This window comes from Candoia aspera, chromosome 15, assembly GCF_035149785.1.
Source record: "Candoia aspera isolate rCanAsp1 chromosome 15, rCanAsp1.hap2, whole genome shotgun sequence".
NCBI lineage: Eukaryota > Metazoa > Chordata > Lepidosauria > Squamata > Boidae > Candoia > Candoia aspera.
Genome location: NC_086167.1, coordinates 8,076,736 through 8,093,831, shown reverse-complemented (window position 1 = coordinate 8,093,831; position 17,096 = coordinate 8,076,736). Strand labels below are relative to the sequence as shown.

At 42.1% G+C, this 17,096-nt stretch overlaps 1 protein-coding gene across 2 annotated transcripts in view; it reads left to right on the top strand.

Annotated features, from left to right (window-relative positions):
- Nucleotides 1-17,096, top strand: part of MED13L (mediator complex subunit 13L) — a 156,539-nt gene that overhangs the window by 111,508 nt on the left and 27,935 nt on the right. For both annotated transcript variants that reach the window (XM_063315733.1, XM_063315732.1), the window contains exons 10-17: nucleotides 415-1,140; nucleotides 4,712-4,934; nucleotides 6,128-6,233; nucleotides 6,463-6,587; nucleotides 7,529-7,628; nucleotides 12,074-12,294; nucleotides 13,231-13,436; nucleotides 15,935-16,881. In XM_063315733.1, coding sequence (XP_063171803.1) covers nucleotides 415-1,140; nucleotides 4,712-4,934; nucleotides 6,128-6,233; nucleotides 6,463-6,587; nucleotides 7,529-7,628; nucleotides 12,074-12,294; nucleotides 13,231-13,436; nucleotides 15,935-16,881 — 2,654 coding nt within the window. The remainder of the gene's footprint in view (nucleotides 1-414; nucleotides 1,141-4,711; nucleotides 4,935-6,127; nucleotides 6,234-6,462; nucleotides 6,588-7,528; nucleotides 7,629-12,073; nucleotides 12,295-13,230; nucleotides 13,437-15,934; nucleotides 16,882-17,096) is intronic.

Genomic DNA, 17,096 nt, shown 5'->3' with positions numbered 1-17,096 from the left:
ATTGTTCCACCTTTGTTCACCTGGATGCATCCTTGAATCTCCTCGGGTGAGGATCTGTGTACATGCCTGGTTCAATGACAGCAAGTAGATAGGTTGATGTCACCACCCCTCACCCAACCTCATTCTTCCCATTTGTAGAATTATGCACAGGATGCTCCACACAGGACTTGTATCTTTCAGGAAGATCAGGTAGTCATCTCAGCATAGTTTATGTGAAAGTCATGGCTGATTCACAGTGGATAAATCATGAAGCTGGACACAACCTCATGGGAACAACCTGCTACAGCTGCAAGGCCACTTCTAAATGAGACAAGCTTCTAAACCAGACAGATGTCTCAGCATCCGAACGAACCTTTCCCCTGTATTTATTCTTCACGGCCTGCTTGGTAAATTCTCCCTGATCTTCTTTTTCAGGCACAAACTCCTCAAGCAACGCTGTGCTGTCGGTTCAAGTCGTCCACCCACGATATCCCAGCCAGGGTTTGGTGTGGGACCCTCCTCCACCCCCACCTTACCACCTCCTGCCTCTAAGCACAAAACCACAGAGAGGCAGGAGAAATCAGAGAAAGCTCAGAAGAGGTCACTGCTGCCATTTCATCATCGTCCCTCTGTCACCGAAGAGCTGTGTATGGAGCAGGACCCTTCAGGACAGAAGTTGGCCTTGGCAGGGATGGAGCCCTCTTTGGAAACTGCTAGCAGCAGGAAGTATGAGAAGCACCTTTCCCTGCCTCCCCGACAGCCAAGCAAGCAAACTAATTCGAATCCTATGGATTCTCCCCATTCCCCCATATCTCCCCTGCCTCCAACACTCAGTCCCCAGCCAAGGGGACAGGAAGCCGACAGTTTGGACCCACCATCTGATCCTGTGAATCCAGCCCTCTACAGCAGTGGATTAGAACTTCAGCCAATGGCCAGCACGGAGGATAGGACAGTCCTTGTGGGCCAGAGGTTGCCTCTGATGGCTGAAGTCAGTGAGACAGCTTTGTATTGTGGAGTTGTACACAACCAGGAGTCATCCAACAAATGGCAGGGATATTCTCTTCCTCTACGCAGCGATCTAGAATTCAGGCCTCCGGAACTCCAGTGTGAGATATATGATGTCAAGATGGACGTTGCATCTGAAAACAGTGCACTGAAAAGGTAAGCACAAGACTCCAGGTCTTGCATTGTTTGCTGCCAAGGTTGCCAACGTTGGGGGTTGTTCCAGGGGGGTGTGGGGTATTCACAGGTCCTCACACTTGAAACTCATGAAAATGCAGAATGTGGGCAGTATATATTTGTCTAAAAGCTAGGACCCCAGAACAATTACTTGAGCATTTCTGTATGTGGGACTTCCTCCATATGTGCAGTTTGGGATTAGGACTTCCCCTGTGAGTAAATGAGGGGACAGGGACAGAGCAAGACTGATTGTAGTTCTTTGGTGCATCTGTGCACATGTGCATGCACACACACACATGCATGTGATAGATTTCATTCCCAAGTGTGCATTAATACCTCTTTCTTAAGCTTTCACAAGCTTTTAAGCAGCACCCTAGCCACACTGTTTAAGAGCTACAAACACTGATGGAGTTGTGTACATTTTAAATGCAAGTAAAATCTTACAAGGTCTGTTTCTGCGTGACTGGCCTTTCTCAACCCTAACTTTTGACCCTGGAGGAGCCCTTGAAATATTTTTTTAGGCCTGGGGGAACCCCTGCACATGCAGGCTCAAAGATAGGCCAGAAGTCACAAAATCATTATCTTCATTTCAAGGGTAGGCCCGTATTTGTCCTAACAGCCAGGAAACACGCTGAGACAAGGAACGGGTCTGTAATGTTTATTGCTAGTACATAACAGGAATCCTAACAAACTGAAGAAGCGTGGGAAAACCCAGACATATAAACCCCAAAGGTTAAGGCGGTCCCGATCTGTGTCTCTTTGAATGGCTGCCCAATTCCTCAGTGCTACGCATGCGCTTGACAGTCTGGATGGGAGCCCCCTGCTCGCCATCCTTACTCATGACATCATTACAGGCATAACCGGGTTCTTAAACTGAAAATAAAGAATGACACTTCCCTCTTTAATGTGAAGTTGTCTGAATTTGAATTAATTTTTAAAATAACTCGTGACCTCCTAGGGAACCCCTAGGGACCTCTTGCGGACCCCGAGGGTGCCACGGAACCCTGGTTGAGAAACCCTGCGCATGACTGTTACAAGTATACATACCTAAAGGCTTCTTTTAAATTGTGACCCATGTTCACGCCTGCATGTGAAACAGGATGGATGCGAGAGCGGGTTCTCACACAGAGACACAACAGCACAATGGCGGATTTGATGGCTGACAAAATAAAAGGCACATAAAAAGCAGTTCTACCAAAAAGCAGGGGCTGGGCAGCTTGTTCCATAGGGCAGACAGGAGAAGGAGAATGTGATGGAATGTGTCTCTGAGGAGGGAGGGGGTGCAATGGAGGTCGCCGGAGAGGGAGGAGCGGGTGCATTCCAGGGGGAGAAACGATCTTACAGTTTGGAGGACCTTGGGCAGCTGGCCAAGAAGCTGAGACAGGGCCCGCCTTAGATTGCCTGGAGTGTTTCTCCCTAGCACCTTTTGGCTTTTACTCAGTTTGGCAAGATTCTAGGTATGGCAGAAACAGTAAAGACTAGAGCTTAATTCCTTGCTCAGCGTTGTTTCTGCGCCTCAACCCTGACAAAGGAGGTGCAAAAGGGTTGGAATATTGATTATATAAATAGGGCTTACTCTTCTAACCCTGCAGTTGCTAGAATTCTTTCCTTATGGCTTCCTTACTTTTCTTTGGTAATGAAACTGCTTAACAGAAATTCTTGAATTCTGGTGAGCTTCTCTGACCGGTTCTAGTTCTGCCAGCCAGGTCAAGCCCATCAGAGCATTTGATTATTTTAAAATACGTTTATTTATATAAATGTAGAAGGCCACCCGACTCCCAAATGACTCTGGGTGGCTTACAGATTTAAAAGCGAGGAAACTGTTGAAAAGAAAAGAACACGTGTGCCTGGACAAAACACACACTGCATTACAAAAAATCCACCAGAGGCTGAATGACCGACATAGGCTTGGGAGTGCAGCTATGTCTTCAGTGACTTGCAGAATTCCTGTAGGAGTGGAGCTGTGCAAATCTCATCATTATCCTTTATGCTTTGGAAGCGGGAGTATTCAACAATGGGAAGCATGATTTTCAAGCCATCATACAACAGTGTAAATAGTAGATGGCCATGTGGAGGTACAGTACTCCATTGGTGCTGGTTATGTGGAGCGTTGCTCATGCTCCTGTGGCGTCCATCATAGATGAGAACAGTTGTTCAAGGAGGACATGTGGTACGATCTCTATGATCACAGAAAGATCTTTACCCTAGGAACGTATGTTGAGAGGATCTATTAGAATATGTAAAGATACCAGTGAATATTCGAAGTCAGGAAAACTGGAAAAGTGTTTTGTCTCTCAGACTGGAGTAAGTAAGAGACTCCTGCTGGCTTTCAAACCATGTCATGATTTCCTCTGCATTTCTTCAGGAATACCTAATAGTGATAAGGCAGGCTGACACAAGAATGTATCATGCATTTCCCCATTCATTTTTCTTTTTGTGGAGAGTTAGAACATGCTAAATATCACGTCACATCATTATATTATTACAGTTTACTGGGGAAGAAAAAACGAAAAGCTGCAGGGCAGATTTTATACAGCACATTATCCATAATAATAACCAGCTAAGGCCTAAAATATTGATGTTAGGCTTCAAGAATACTACAAATTAGAGCTAGCGACGTGTATCCTCAAATTGTGTCAGAATAACAGCGCAGTCTCCTGCAGTTGTTCAGATACTTCTGCTAAATGGTGTTCTAAAACTTCTGTGTAAGGGAAGGGACTCCTCTTGAGTGTCACACAGAGGAAACCCTGTAGATGTTAGGCCAAAAGAAAAGCCATAAACCTGGGATTAAAGATGATTATGGGGATTCTCAAGAAAAGCTTACTGCTTTAAATCGATGTCCCTGAGGATATGAGGCTGAAACGAATAATATATTAGCAGCTGTAGAAGGTAAATTCTGTGAATCCTCTTGTCCTGTTATTGTTGAGTAGGTTTTCATAAGCTTAGGGAGGTGATCGTTTGACTTAGTAGCTGAAGAAGAGTGGTGGTGAAGTGAGATGTGTGCGTTGTTCAGAAGAGAGAGAGGGTTGGTGAGACAGGGCTATCCAATTCCACAGCAGGAAAGTAGGACTAGCTTAGTAGCTCAGAGTTTAGACTATGAATAGAAAGTAAAACCAAGGACATGGTTGTAGGACGTGGTGAGGGACCTCTGGGCCCGACGGTTTGCCTGCATGAGTTTTGAAGCCACAAAGGAGAAGAATTTGAACACTTAGGTATGGTCACAGCCACCAAAGATGTGGCTTGCAGGCCACAGTAGCTTCACCCAAAAGGTGAATGATGGGCGTTTGGGTATGAACATGTGTTTCCCCTTAGCCACTGGCAAGTAACTTGTGTGATGCCTGAGGTTGAAAAACGTTGTCCACCCATTCATAGAAGGAGAAGGATGTTTAACAGTCACCGAAATTAGATAAATATTTTGTTTTCATTCTCTATCCAACCAGAAGGGGGGTTCTGTCAGCTGTGTTAGTGCCAGAAAAGTTTATAAAATTCTAGGCAGTGCTGACTGATTTTTTAAAACATATCTTGTATGTTTCTCTTTCTTTTTTTCATCTAGGCTCTTAGCACAACCTCATAAAAGATTTAAAATCCTGGAGGAAACCCTACCTGTTCCAGCCATGAATTATCTTGACCCCTTACCTCTGATTCCTCAGTCTGGCGAATGCTTGGGAGATGCCACTGATCCATATACATTTCAGGATGGGGACATCAAATACAGCTTCACAGGCTCTAAAAAATGCAAACTTGGGACTGATAGAGAACCTCTGAAGAAGATTAAGGTACCAGTCAAAGTAGAGACATAAATCTTTGTAGAGCAGTTTATTGCTTTGTATATTCCCTCTACTTGGTTTTATTTTTGGTCAGACTCCATAGCCGAGTTCACACAACATGCTGAACATGGTTATAGAATTAACCGATTTTCTGGGCACACACATTAAGCCTGATATTTTAAGCTTAAAACATTGGGCGAATGCAACTACTGGGTCTTTAGATAACTTCGTTAAGTATGTAAATGTGTCTTAAAGGAATTTTTGGCTAGTATCCTACGCAGACTTTCTTGAAGAATGAGGTCTTTCCTATAGTATTTAGCTATAGAAATTAGAACTGCAGTATTTAGCACAGAAATGCTCTCAAACCAGCCTTATTCTCCAGCAACCCAAAAGAAAAGCCGTGCACTTGGTAAGCTTAAACTCTGGACTTAATGATTTTTTAGATCTTTTTGGTTTAAGTTTTTTTTGAGTCAAGTGCCATACTTGGGCTTTGAGTAATATGCTAGAGATGACATCATCATCATCATTTTATGGCCGCCCACTCCAACAGACTCTGTAAAAAGTTGGTAGAGCCAGGACAAAGTAGTGGGTGAGACAAGGAAAAAAGTTTGTAATATCACTTTGGGAACATTTTCTAGAGAATTTGGGAGTGTTCCATCAAATACGTGAAGTTTCACTTCCTTTGTCCCTTTGAAGATGGAAAACTCAGGGATTTCTTCTTCCTTTTTCTCAGGGATTTTTGGAGGTGAGTGGAGTTCGTTCTGAAAGATCAGCCTTAATTGCATTACAACCAGGAACCTGCATTAAAATACTGTAACGTTAAGCGAAATGTGGGACACACATGATACGGACATATGGATTTGGTAGTTTATTTATATTGGCTATGCAGTAAATTACCACTTCTGAGTTACTTTTCCATGCAGTAGAACTTGAGCTTTCCCACTTGTAAAACAACTTTGATTTTTGAGCAAGCTGCTTCCTTAGAATCTTTATTGTGCCTTGATGTCAAGCTTGAAGTCATCATCTATAGCACAAATTGGATACTGGGAAAACCACATGCTTGCTCTGTGCATATCATATATACGGGTGGCAGTAGCTATGTGATAACAAGAATTTAAACAAGAGCTTTTCCTTCCACTTTTCTTCTGGATTTTCACAGTATTTGCCTCAATAATCGTTGGTTAAATTCTTTGTGATTGCAGCCAGAAGATGGAACTGCCACTAAAGAGCTATCTTCAGGAGGCCATTCTACCACCATGCCGGATGGGAAAGATGCAATGTCCATCTTCAGTTCTGCACCTAAGACAGGTACACAGCAGATGAATTGTCATCAGGAACCATGAGTAATTAATACTTTTACAATAAGCAAACAATAGAAAGGATGGGATGGTGATAACGTCCAGTTTTTGAGTATCTTTCCCTGTGGGTTACTTTTTGCTGAGTCTCCAATTAGGTATTTTTGAGGATAAATTTTGGAACACGGAAAATGACTGTTGTGCTTTCTCACTTCTTGATGTTTTTCTTTTTCTTTTCCCAGATACTCGGCAAGATAATTCTGCTAGCCGAGCTGGTTCAGGTAGCCTAACCCAAGTAACCGACTTAGCTCCTTCTCTCCACGATTTGGATAATCTCTTTGATAATTCAGATGAAGATGAGCCTGGTGTAAGTTTGTGATGAACTGATCTTGATCTTTGGGACAGAAGTGTCCTTTTGGCCTTAGAATGAGGTTGCAGAGTATGAAGTTAGTTCTGTTTCCAATAATGAAACCAGAATTCTGATTTTTTTGAGTTGATATGGTGGGTTTTCCTTTGACAAAATCATTGCATAGGTATTCAGTGCAGCTAGTCTTCACTTAACAACCAGAACTGGGACCAGCAACTCCATTGCTAAGTGTTGTTCAGTAAAACAGCAGGTGACCATGACTGACTTACAATGTGGTCATTAAGCGAATCACCTGCGGTTGTTAAGCACGTCGTCATGTGACCACAACTTGTGACTTCCTGCTGGCTTCCCCATTGACTTTACTTGTCAGAAGCTGGCTGGGAAGGTCACAGACGGCGATCACTGTTGTAAACGCACACTGGTTGCCAAGTGCCCGAATCACAATCACATGACCATGGGGACACTATGACGGTTGTAAGTTTGAGGACCGGGCATAAATCTACTTTTTTAGCACCATCGTAAGTTTGAATGGTCACTGGATGAGGCAGTCATTAACCAAGGACTACCTATAATACAAAATGTGTTTCCAGTATTTGTTTTTGTCTGAAAAAGTAATTTTCATTCTTCGATCCAAAACAAAATCCAGGGTCATTCGCTTTAGGAAACCTAGTGTGATGGATAAAGCATTGGACTGGGTTGACTTTGGGCCAGTTGCCATCTTTTAGCCCAACCTACCTCAGAGGGTGACATTTTGCAGGGGTGGGGCGGGGGTGGGGAAACCAGAGAAAGGAATGCTGCATGTATTATTTTGAGCTCCTCAAGGAAAGGCAAGCGATAATCAAAATAATAAATAAGTGAATGAATATATAAATGAGAAAGATGAGTTGCAGCCTACAATTATTTGCTTTTAATATATACTTATGCTTTAATTGCATACCTAGGCTGTCTCCCCGCCCCTCCGATCATCAAAAATGCCACCGGTGGGAACTGAAGAGCGGCATCTAGGCAAGGATGGGAGGACAGCAGTTCCTTATCCTCCGAGTAAGTAATTCCAACATCGTTCCAGATAAAGTACGCGAGATAGCACCCCTCCTCCTTTCCCAGACTGACACCAAACCAAACCAGTTTTCCCCCTTTTGTTCGCCATCGATCGTGAAATGTTCCCTTATAAAAAGACATTGATATGTTTATTTGAAGAGCTAATATTGATTGAGATCTGGGGTGATCCAATTTTGCTTAAATGGATATTACAGTCTGTGGGCATCAGCACAATAAAACCAAGCCGCTTTATTTCAGTAATTGATCAGCTCATGTATTTACATATTCATGATAATGTGAGTTAATACAAAATAACCTCAGATCTAAGAGCTGTGAAGCAAAGTTATCTCACGCACAATTAAAAGAAATTAGAGAGGCTGCTTTATACCAATCAAGAGACAAAATGATTTTTTGAAATCCTACAATACGGCCATCATAGAAGAGCAGCATCTTTTCAGTACCAGTATCCACAAAAGCCATTTGCTTGCTAGCTGATTGGGACAGCATTATTACCGCAGATAATAGTGCCCAAGACAGAGGGAAATGCAATTGTTTTAATTTGAGATGTATTCATTTAAAACCTGTCACTTTAAAAGTAGAGGGGTGAAATTTATTGTGTGCAATAGGAGCCAGTGCTTTCTAACTGAGACTGTATTCGGTATCTTCATTAAATCTATCAAGACGGAGGGATTAAACTCACCAATTTTCAATCTGCTGCTCTTTAGCCTTCCGTTAAGAGTTGAAGGAAAGCTGAAAGACATGTGCATGAGGCTTTTAACATCCCCCTTCCCTGAGAAAGAGGGAGAATGTATGTAAGCGAAACTGTGGTACTCCTTTTTCATACTGATAGAAACCACAAGAATCTACAGCATCCTTTGAGACCAGCAGATGTATTTCCTCCTTTTAATCCTCACAGACATCATAAACCTTAGAAATATTTTATATGTATTTAAAACAGCATTTTACACAGTATCAACAGATGTCACTGCAAATTACAGGAACCTGGGCTTTGGAAAGAGAGGCAGAAACTCTGGCCGCACCGAGCTGAACTCTCATTTGATTGCAAATCATTCTTGAATGTTATCACATTAACTCTAGCTGGTAATGAGAACAAATTGAGGGGAAAAACCACGGTGTCACCAGGATGAGTCAGAAAGTTTTATGGACCCATAAAAGCAGTGCTGATTTACTCAAATGCAAAAGTATGAAATATACAGAGATTGGATTTTGACAGTTTTAGGAGATCTATCGTTTCTTAAAATATGCAAGGTTTCCTCAAGCATGAGACACATGAAAATGAATGATGACACCAGTCAGTTCTGAGGGGTTATTTAATTAAACCTTTTTTTTCCCTTCTTCCTCTTCCTTCTCGTTTTAATAACACTGCATTGCAGAAACATGTCCCTCCAAAGAACCCCCAAAGACAAACAGAGCAGCGTGGAGCCAGCTGGAAAGAGTTAGAGTGAAGTGGTCTTCTCCTTTTTGCATTTTGTTTTATTCCCGGTGCATTTGTTTGCAGGCGAGAAAGGTCGAGAGGCGAGGCAGGAAAACAGCTCTCTTCCTTTGCACAGAGTCTGTAATCTTTTTTGCAGTTTCTCTTTCTCAGGGAAATGAAGGAAAGAAGGAAATGGCAGCAAGTCTCCCCAAGTGCCAGCTGTGCAGCGATGTTTCCACATTCTTAGCATGTCATAGGCACCACCTCTCTCAGAAAGGTCCAGTGTTGACCTCATGGCTATTGATTCTGAGGCTCTGTCGGAGTTGGCAGCCTCCTTGTTACTTTGCTTAGCTACCTTGCTTGCATTCAGAAATCCATTCACATTGTGCTTTCCTTTGGGCAAATTTGCTCCCCCACCCTGGCTGTGGTCCCCAGTGTCAGCATCTTTAGGTTGTAGGGTGTCTTCGCCAGCTATGTTGTCTGGTTAATTGAGCCTCGTGGGCCTGATCTGGTGGAGGGCCACAGGTGATGTCACTGGAAGACTGGTGATTATCCGAAGCAGCAGACGCATCTGTTCCATCCATTTTTGAAGGGTGACATAAAGGCAGAAAACCTCTGAGAGGCAAACTGTTCCGATTCCCTCTTAGATCCCATCCTCCAATCTTCAAAATGATGATAGAATCAACAGTGTGGTTTGGGGCTTTTTGCAGGATGCGGTGGGAGAGGTCCAAGAGATGAAACAGGAGTCCTTCACTTATGAAGAGAACAGTTGTGCTGCAAAAAAGTTGGCTGTTTTGATGACATGTTCTTGGGGTATTGGGGCACTGTGGACGAGATGCTGAGATTTGCCTGTCCGAAATCAGTGCGCGACCTCACCATCCAGTCTAGCATTTCGGAAGTGACGACAGTGCCCTACGACATGGCTCAATAGAAGGAGGCTCTCGAAAGAAAATTCTGCCTGTATGCTTCCTATACATGAATCAGGACTAGAAGGCTGGGTAATGAAGGAAGATAATCTCTCAGCAAATTAGGGAAAGTGCAAAAGCGTAAACATCTTAAAGAAGGGAAGAAATGGAATCTTGATCTGTTCCTTCCCTTTATTTTTAATCTTGCTACGACCCCTGATTGGAACAAATATCAAATGGTCTAATTAGAAGCTGTTTTGGAAAAGGCAACATGACAGCTGACAGGTGAATCGGTCTTCCCAGGTTTTGGCTGAGAGATGCACTTAAAACATTTCTTGGCTCCTCCCACTTAAGAACACGTACCTTCCTGGGAAAATACAAGGTTTAACATCAAGTTTTGTTTTTTTTTTTTACTCTTAACTTTATTTTCCATGGCTGTAGTGTAAAGATAATGGATTGCAGTATGGTTCCTTCTGATACTTGCTGGTTCTCTTGGGAATTACTAAAGGCTACATTTTTAATTATTAAACTCCATTATCATAGAGGTAACAACAGCTTTTCTCTTTAATTGGTAATAGGAGGCTAATAGGGAATTTCACACTTTGCTTATTTAGTTTGAGGCAGTTTTGAGAAAGAAATCTCAGTTGGGCAACTTTTAAGGGGTGGAGCAAAGTTGTCTTCTAAGTCTCGGGTATAGTTTGCCAGGCATTGTTATTTTGCTACTTCCTTGAAGTAGCAAAGTGATTCCCGAAATTATTGGCTTCTGTGCAGTTGCTATATTTGGCAAACCTTGCATTACATATCCTTTTCAGTTTTGGAATTGTGCTTTCAGTCTTCGATCAAGCCATTCCTTGTTTGAAGCTGCACACTAAGCAGAATCCTGCTCACTGTGAGGGCGAACACTTAAAAAGTCTCATGGCATCATTTGGATGACACCACATCTTCTTTCATCTTCCACAGAAGGAACAGCTGCGCCTTCCCCTTAATAGCGAATAGGGAGATGTAGTTTCCTGGAGAATTTTCTAGGCAAATGAGCATGATTTGAATTAGCCTATTCGTTTCATTGTCCACAATCTGCACAAGTATATGGGCTACATTATTTGACATGGAAAAAAAATTAAGTGTAGCCTATTTTATGAAGTTTGAACATTACATTCAAAGAGACTAGAAACTCTGATATATGGAAAAATTATTGGAATGCTGGGAAGAATGTCAGGCAACAGGTAATAAAAGAATATGCCACTGCAATTCTTTGGAACCACTTGAAAAGCAAATGACAGATGCCTCTGAAATTGCCAAATTTGTTTGAAAGGGATTTTTACCCTGTGGAAAACATTGACCCCTTGAAAATTTTCCAGCCACTTATTGTTGATAGTGGACTCAGGGTGGAATTTAAACAGAGCTACTGAGAAACGAGAGAAATTCTGTGTGTAAATAGAAACTCCCTATTTCTCCCATTTGCAGAATTAAGTCAAAATAAAAAATATAGGGGTATATACAAAAGTCTAACACTTCTCTCCAGGAGCAAACTGAATTAGGAATGCTTATCTGTGGATGCAGTGCTTAATTTCATGATGATGGTGGTGGTTTTGCCAAAAGTTAAAACTTTTTTTTTTCTTCAAAATTGACCAGGCATTTTGAACAATTGCATTTTAAGCTGGCTTTGTCATCAAAGTCCTCACATTTACCATGTTAATATTGTTTGTTTTTGGTTAGGTTTTGATTTCCATTGCTCCGAAATCCATTTCTGGCTACAGATACCATTTAAGAATTCTTGCAATAAACGTATTTAGACAAGAAAAGGAATCGATTATGCTGTATTGAATATATGTGTTATATAAATTTCTCCCAAGTTTTTGCAATTACGCACCATAATTGATAGTGGAAAAGCATTCACAGATGCTCCTAACTCAGGTCAACTCAACAGCCTATGTTTCCTTTACATTATTTAAATTTTAAGAAAAAAATATTAAAGTATTGTTAACATATGGACGTATAGAGAGGCATGCAGTGAATTTTGCTCAGCAAATCTGCTTTCATGATGTTTTGCCCTTTGCTTTGTGTCTGTGTGGCTTTATAATCTTTTAATGCTAAGCTGTCTTGTCCAGCTGTTGCAGATCTGCAGAGGATGTTCCCAACACCACCCTCCTTGGAACAGCACCCTGCTTTTTCACCTGTCATGAGCTACAAAGATGGCATCAGCTCGGAGACTGTAACTGCGCTGGGGATGATGGAAAGCCCAGTGGTCAACATGGTTGCGACTCAACTCACAGAGTTTAAAATGGAGGTGGAAGATGGATTGGGCAGTCCAAAGCCAGAAGAAGTCAAGGTAATAGACTAAAGCTAATAATATTGAAGAATTAAGACAGAGGTTTGGTGGTGCAAGCTGAGATGGTTGTTCTAACCTTCCTCAACTTGCCGAGCCACCCACAAATAACATTATGTCTTAGTGCAATATGCAGACCCTGCCATAGTGTGACAAAGCTGATATATTCAGGATATGCTGTAGATAAATACATCTGGTTTTATGTACGTTGTGAATTCTTTAGTCGTTAAAATGGAAAAAAAAATACATACCTCAGTTTAGTTAATACAAATAACAGCCTCACTTACAATATCTGCAGTTACACAGTGATGAATGTTTAGTCTAGCTGCTGTATTAAATGTAGGTTAGTCCCATAATGATCTGCTTTGCTGCAGACATAACAAGGACAGGTCTTAGTGTCTTTAAGGGAGGAGACAATCTCTTTACATACAATCGATTCCTTTTCCACTGAGTGTATTTTTAGGTACAATGCAATCAACTGACAAGGAAGAACCTGGGCATTGTACCAGTATGGGAAGAAACCACCCTCCTTTTATGCTCTCTTGATTTCTCCAGCCGTTTGTTTTAGCCGTAGCCTCTGTTTTCAACAATAGTGTCACTTTCTCACATCTTTGGCTGTTGCCCAGGTTGAAGAGAAAATGTCTTCTGTCCCCTTTCCCTTTCCTTGAACTATACAATAATTATATGCACAAATGATACACATTTGCTCATGCCATCTGAAAATTCTTAACTGCTGTTGTTAAAAAGGGAGGAACAGAGGGAGATCTATTCATAAGATGAGGTCATTTACTTGTGTTTTATTATGCTTCATTAAAAAAAAAGGGAACTGGATATGGATTGGTTTTTTTAACTGCTGTCTTCTGTCTATCATCTGTTTGTCTGTCTGTCATCTATCATCCATCCATCCATGACAAACCTTGTCACTCCTTGATTTTGCAGGATTTTTCCTTTGTGCACAAAGTGTCCACCTTTCAGCCCTTTATGGGGTCTTCCATGTTCGCCCCTTTGAAGATGCTACCAAGCCAGTGCCTGCTACCACTGAAAATTCCAGAGGCCTGTGTCTATCGGCCTTCTTGGGCTATTCCTCCCAAAATTGAGCAACTTCCTTTACCGACTGCAGCTGCTTTCATCAGAGATGGTTACAAGTAAGTACAGCAGGGAAATGGTATTTTTAAACTGGGCCTCGAATCTCATTCTTGGTTGTTTCTCAAGCTAGTATTTTCCTTCTCATCTGCAAACTTTACTTTGCTGTAATGAGGTGGAGATGAGGTTATTTCACAAGGTGCAGTGAACAATAAATGCTAACATAGTCCGACATCTCTCTTGCAGTGTGAGTGTTCATGTTAAACTCCTGTTGATGTAGGGGCAGCCATATGGAGATCAATTTCTGTTTCTCTCTTGCCCAAAGGAGGGACATGAACGATTTATGTCCTGTAATCATCAGGCCCTGAAAATCCCACCTCTTCCTCACACCCCTCAAGTTTGCTACTTGCAATTACATCAGTGGGATGCAGTCATTTTTGGATGGGACTTAACTGTTAGAACACCTGTGCTGCCTACCTGTCCTCTAAATGACAAATTCCAGCTTCCCCAATGCAGCCTTTCCATTGTGGCCATGGAGTTAATGCAAGAAGTCCTCGCTTAACGACTATTCGTTTAGCTATGGTTCAGACGTACAGTGGTGCTGAAAAAAACAACTTACGACTGGTCCCCACACTTACGACCATTGCAGCATACAGCTGATCTCACAAGCTTTCTGGAACAGGTGGCTCCACAGATACTTGTTGTGAATGCTTGGTTCCCTCTTGCCCTCAACTATTGGCCAGGAATGAGGGAAGCTGTCCTATCCACTGCCTTCTCCCTCCTCTTTTCTTCTTTTTTTAAATAATACCATAGTTATATTTTTTTATAATTTCCTAGTTCCCATGAGATAGTTAACAGTGAGCAGTTAATACTAGCATTGGATAATTATTCTTTGTATTTCTCCTTTTTTTAGAGGGTTTACTTCAACATTGGTAAAGGGTTTTTTCCAACCTCTTACTACATTTTCTGACATTTTAAACATTTTCTGACATAATATCTGGCCAATTCGAAGTAATTTGCAATGCCAGTAAAACCTGTCTGTTCCAACAAGCCTTTGGGGTCTGATGGATGGAGTCAATCCCTCCCACTGGCAACCGTTTGTTTCGAAAAGTATTATTCCTGGTGCTTATTATTATTATTATTATGAACATTGTATTCTGTTTTACTCTTTATCGCTAAATGACATATGCAAGTCACTCAGAATCGGTTGCGATGGGAGTCACACATAAGCCAGGCGATGTAAAGAAATAAATTTGAAATTAGAATGAATTGGAACACAGACACAGACCCTAGCTCCTCATCTTGGGGAGCGGGTGGAGAAGCAAGAATTAAAGCTATTAAATGTCTGGAACTTTTTTACAGCACCATCTGCATAGGGCTCTTTTGCAGCCATGAATTAATTTTCAAGAAGAAGTTGCTTGTGTCTTTGAATCAGCTCTTTACATCAATCACATCCCACCTTCACAAGGTCCCTGGTGATCTCAGAGGAACAGAGGGGGAAAAAAAACCTATGACACACTTGACTGTGTCTAGGCAGCAATTTAATTCTTGTTTTTTTTTTTTAAATAATAACAATTTCCTAAAGTCTGAGCTGATTATTAATTGCTGGTATTTATTGGGATAAAAATCTTCTATTTCCTATGTAATCCAATTAAAGCAAAGTCTATTACTGCAAGCTTCTGCCAAGCAGGAGATTGCTAATCAAGGTTTCTAGGTCATCTTTTGTTGCTTCCCTAAGGTACTCACTGTGTTTTGGTTTTACCTTTCCAAATCTGTACCCTGCTTTTTGTTCCTTTCTCCCTTCCCTTTGACCAGCCCTCCGTTCTGTTAGAAATAACATGAAAATGATTCCAGAGAATCGAGGTTCATAGCGTTTCCTTCTCAAGTTGCTGGCAGAAGGGAAGTTCAAAATAAATATTTAAATTTCCAATACAGAAAGACTAAATTTGCAGGTTTCTGCTCTTTCCTCGAAGGAGCAATTGCCATAAGGAGCACATTTTAGCAATATAAGGAATTATTGTTCTTTTATTTATTCGATTTGTGTGGCCACCCATCTCATCTAAGTGAGACTGGGCAGCTCACAAGAGGTTAAGATAATTCAGTAAAAACAAATTAAAAACCAATATACAAACATAGAAAAACTACCCATAATCATTTTGGAGCTTCACATGGTAAAGAATTGCATTTCACCCTTCCCAGTGCTTTCTTTCTGAAAAATCGAAGGGCATGTTTTGATGGGGGATAATGGATGATTCTGAATTCCTTGATGGTAGGTGTTGACCCCTCTCAGCAGTTCTGGCCTAATCAGACCAGCCAGAACAAAGGATGCTTGGCCAATAAACAAGTCATAAAAACAAATCTAAGGTTACTAGCAGCATTCCTATAGGTATTAATCAGGTTAAAGTATACGAATTGGATTGTTCCCATATTGTGCCAATGCTGGAAGCAGTGGATTGACTGCTTCCATGTTGCCAAGCCGTTGTCAGTTCGGAAATAAGTACTTCAATAAATCTTGTTAGAAATATAGGTAGAAATATCGATTTTCTTTCTGTGCTTGTAGCAATATACCCAGTGTTGGGAGCCTGGCAGATCAAGACTACCTTCAAATGAACACTCCACAGATGAGCACTCCTGTGACGCTAAATAGCACTGCCCCTGCCAGCAACAGTGGCGCGGGCGTGTTGCCTTCCCCGGCCACCCCTCGCTTCTCCGTCCCAACCCCACGCACACCCAGGACTCCGCGGACTCCGAGAGGCGGGGGCACAGCCAGCGGGCAAGGATCTGTGAAATACGACAGCACAGACCAGGGGTCGCCAGCTTCCACGCCCTCGACCACCCGGCCCCTCAACTCCGTGGAGCCGGCCACTGTCCTACCGATTCTGGAAGCCCACAGCCTGTACGTCATGCTCATCCTCTCCGACTCCGTGCTGAATATTTTTAAAGATAGCAACTTTGACAGCTGCTGCATTTGCGCTTGCAACATGAATATCAAGGGTGCGGACGTTGGGCTATATATTCCAGATTCATCTAAAGAGGACCAATATCGATGCACTTGTGGATTCAGTGCAATTATGAATCGCAAGCTAGGGTACAACTCGGGCCTGTTCATCGAGGATGAGTTAGATATTTTTGGCAGGACTTCAGACATTGGCCAAGTTGCCGAAAGGAGGTTGATGATGAGTCAGACCACCTTAATTCCTCAGCTAGGAGAAGGCTCCAAAAGGGTTCAGGAGCCCCCAGTGAGTCTTCTCCTCCTCCTCCAAAATCAGCACACCCAACCTTTCACCTCACTGAGCTGCTTGGACTACATGTCTGTCACAAGCCGGCCAATGCTCTCCTACACAAACTGGAGTTACGACAGGGTTCAGGCTGAAAGCCATGATTCCTGGAATGAGTGCTTTAATGCTCTGGAGCAAGGCCGACAGTATGTGGATAACCCTACAGGTGGGAAAGTGGATGAAGCTCTGGTCCGAAGTGCTACGGTTCACTCTTGGCCTCACAGCAATGGTAAGAAGGTTTATCTGTTTCTTTTCCTTCTGCAAAATGTTTTTACATGTCTGGATGTCAAATAAGGAGTAGCTGGTTTAAACAAGTGTCTTGATGGTGTGGTCTGGGTCTATTAAAATGTGCAGAAAGGGACTAGAACAACGCATCTCTCCTCCTTCATACTTACCTTCTTCATAAACTTGCTTTGGGAACCCTACAAGGTTCTGATGTGGCTT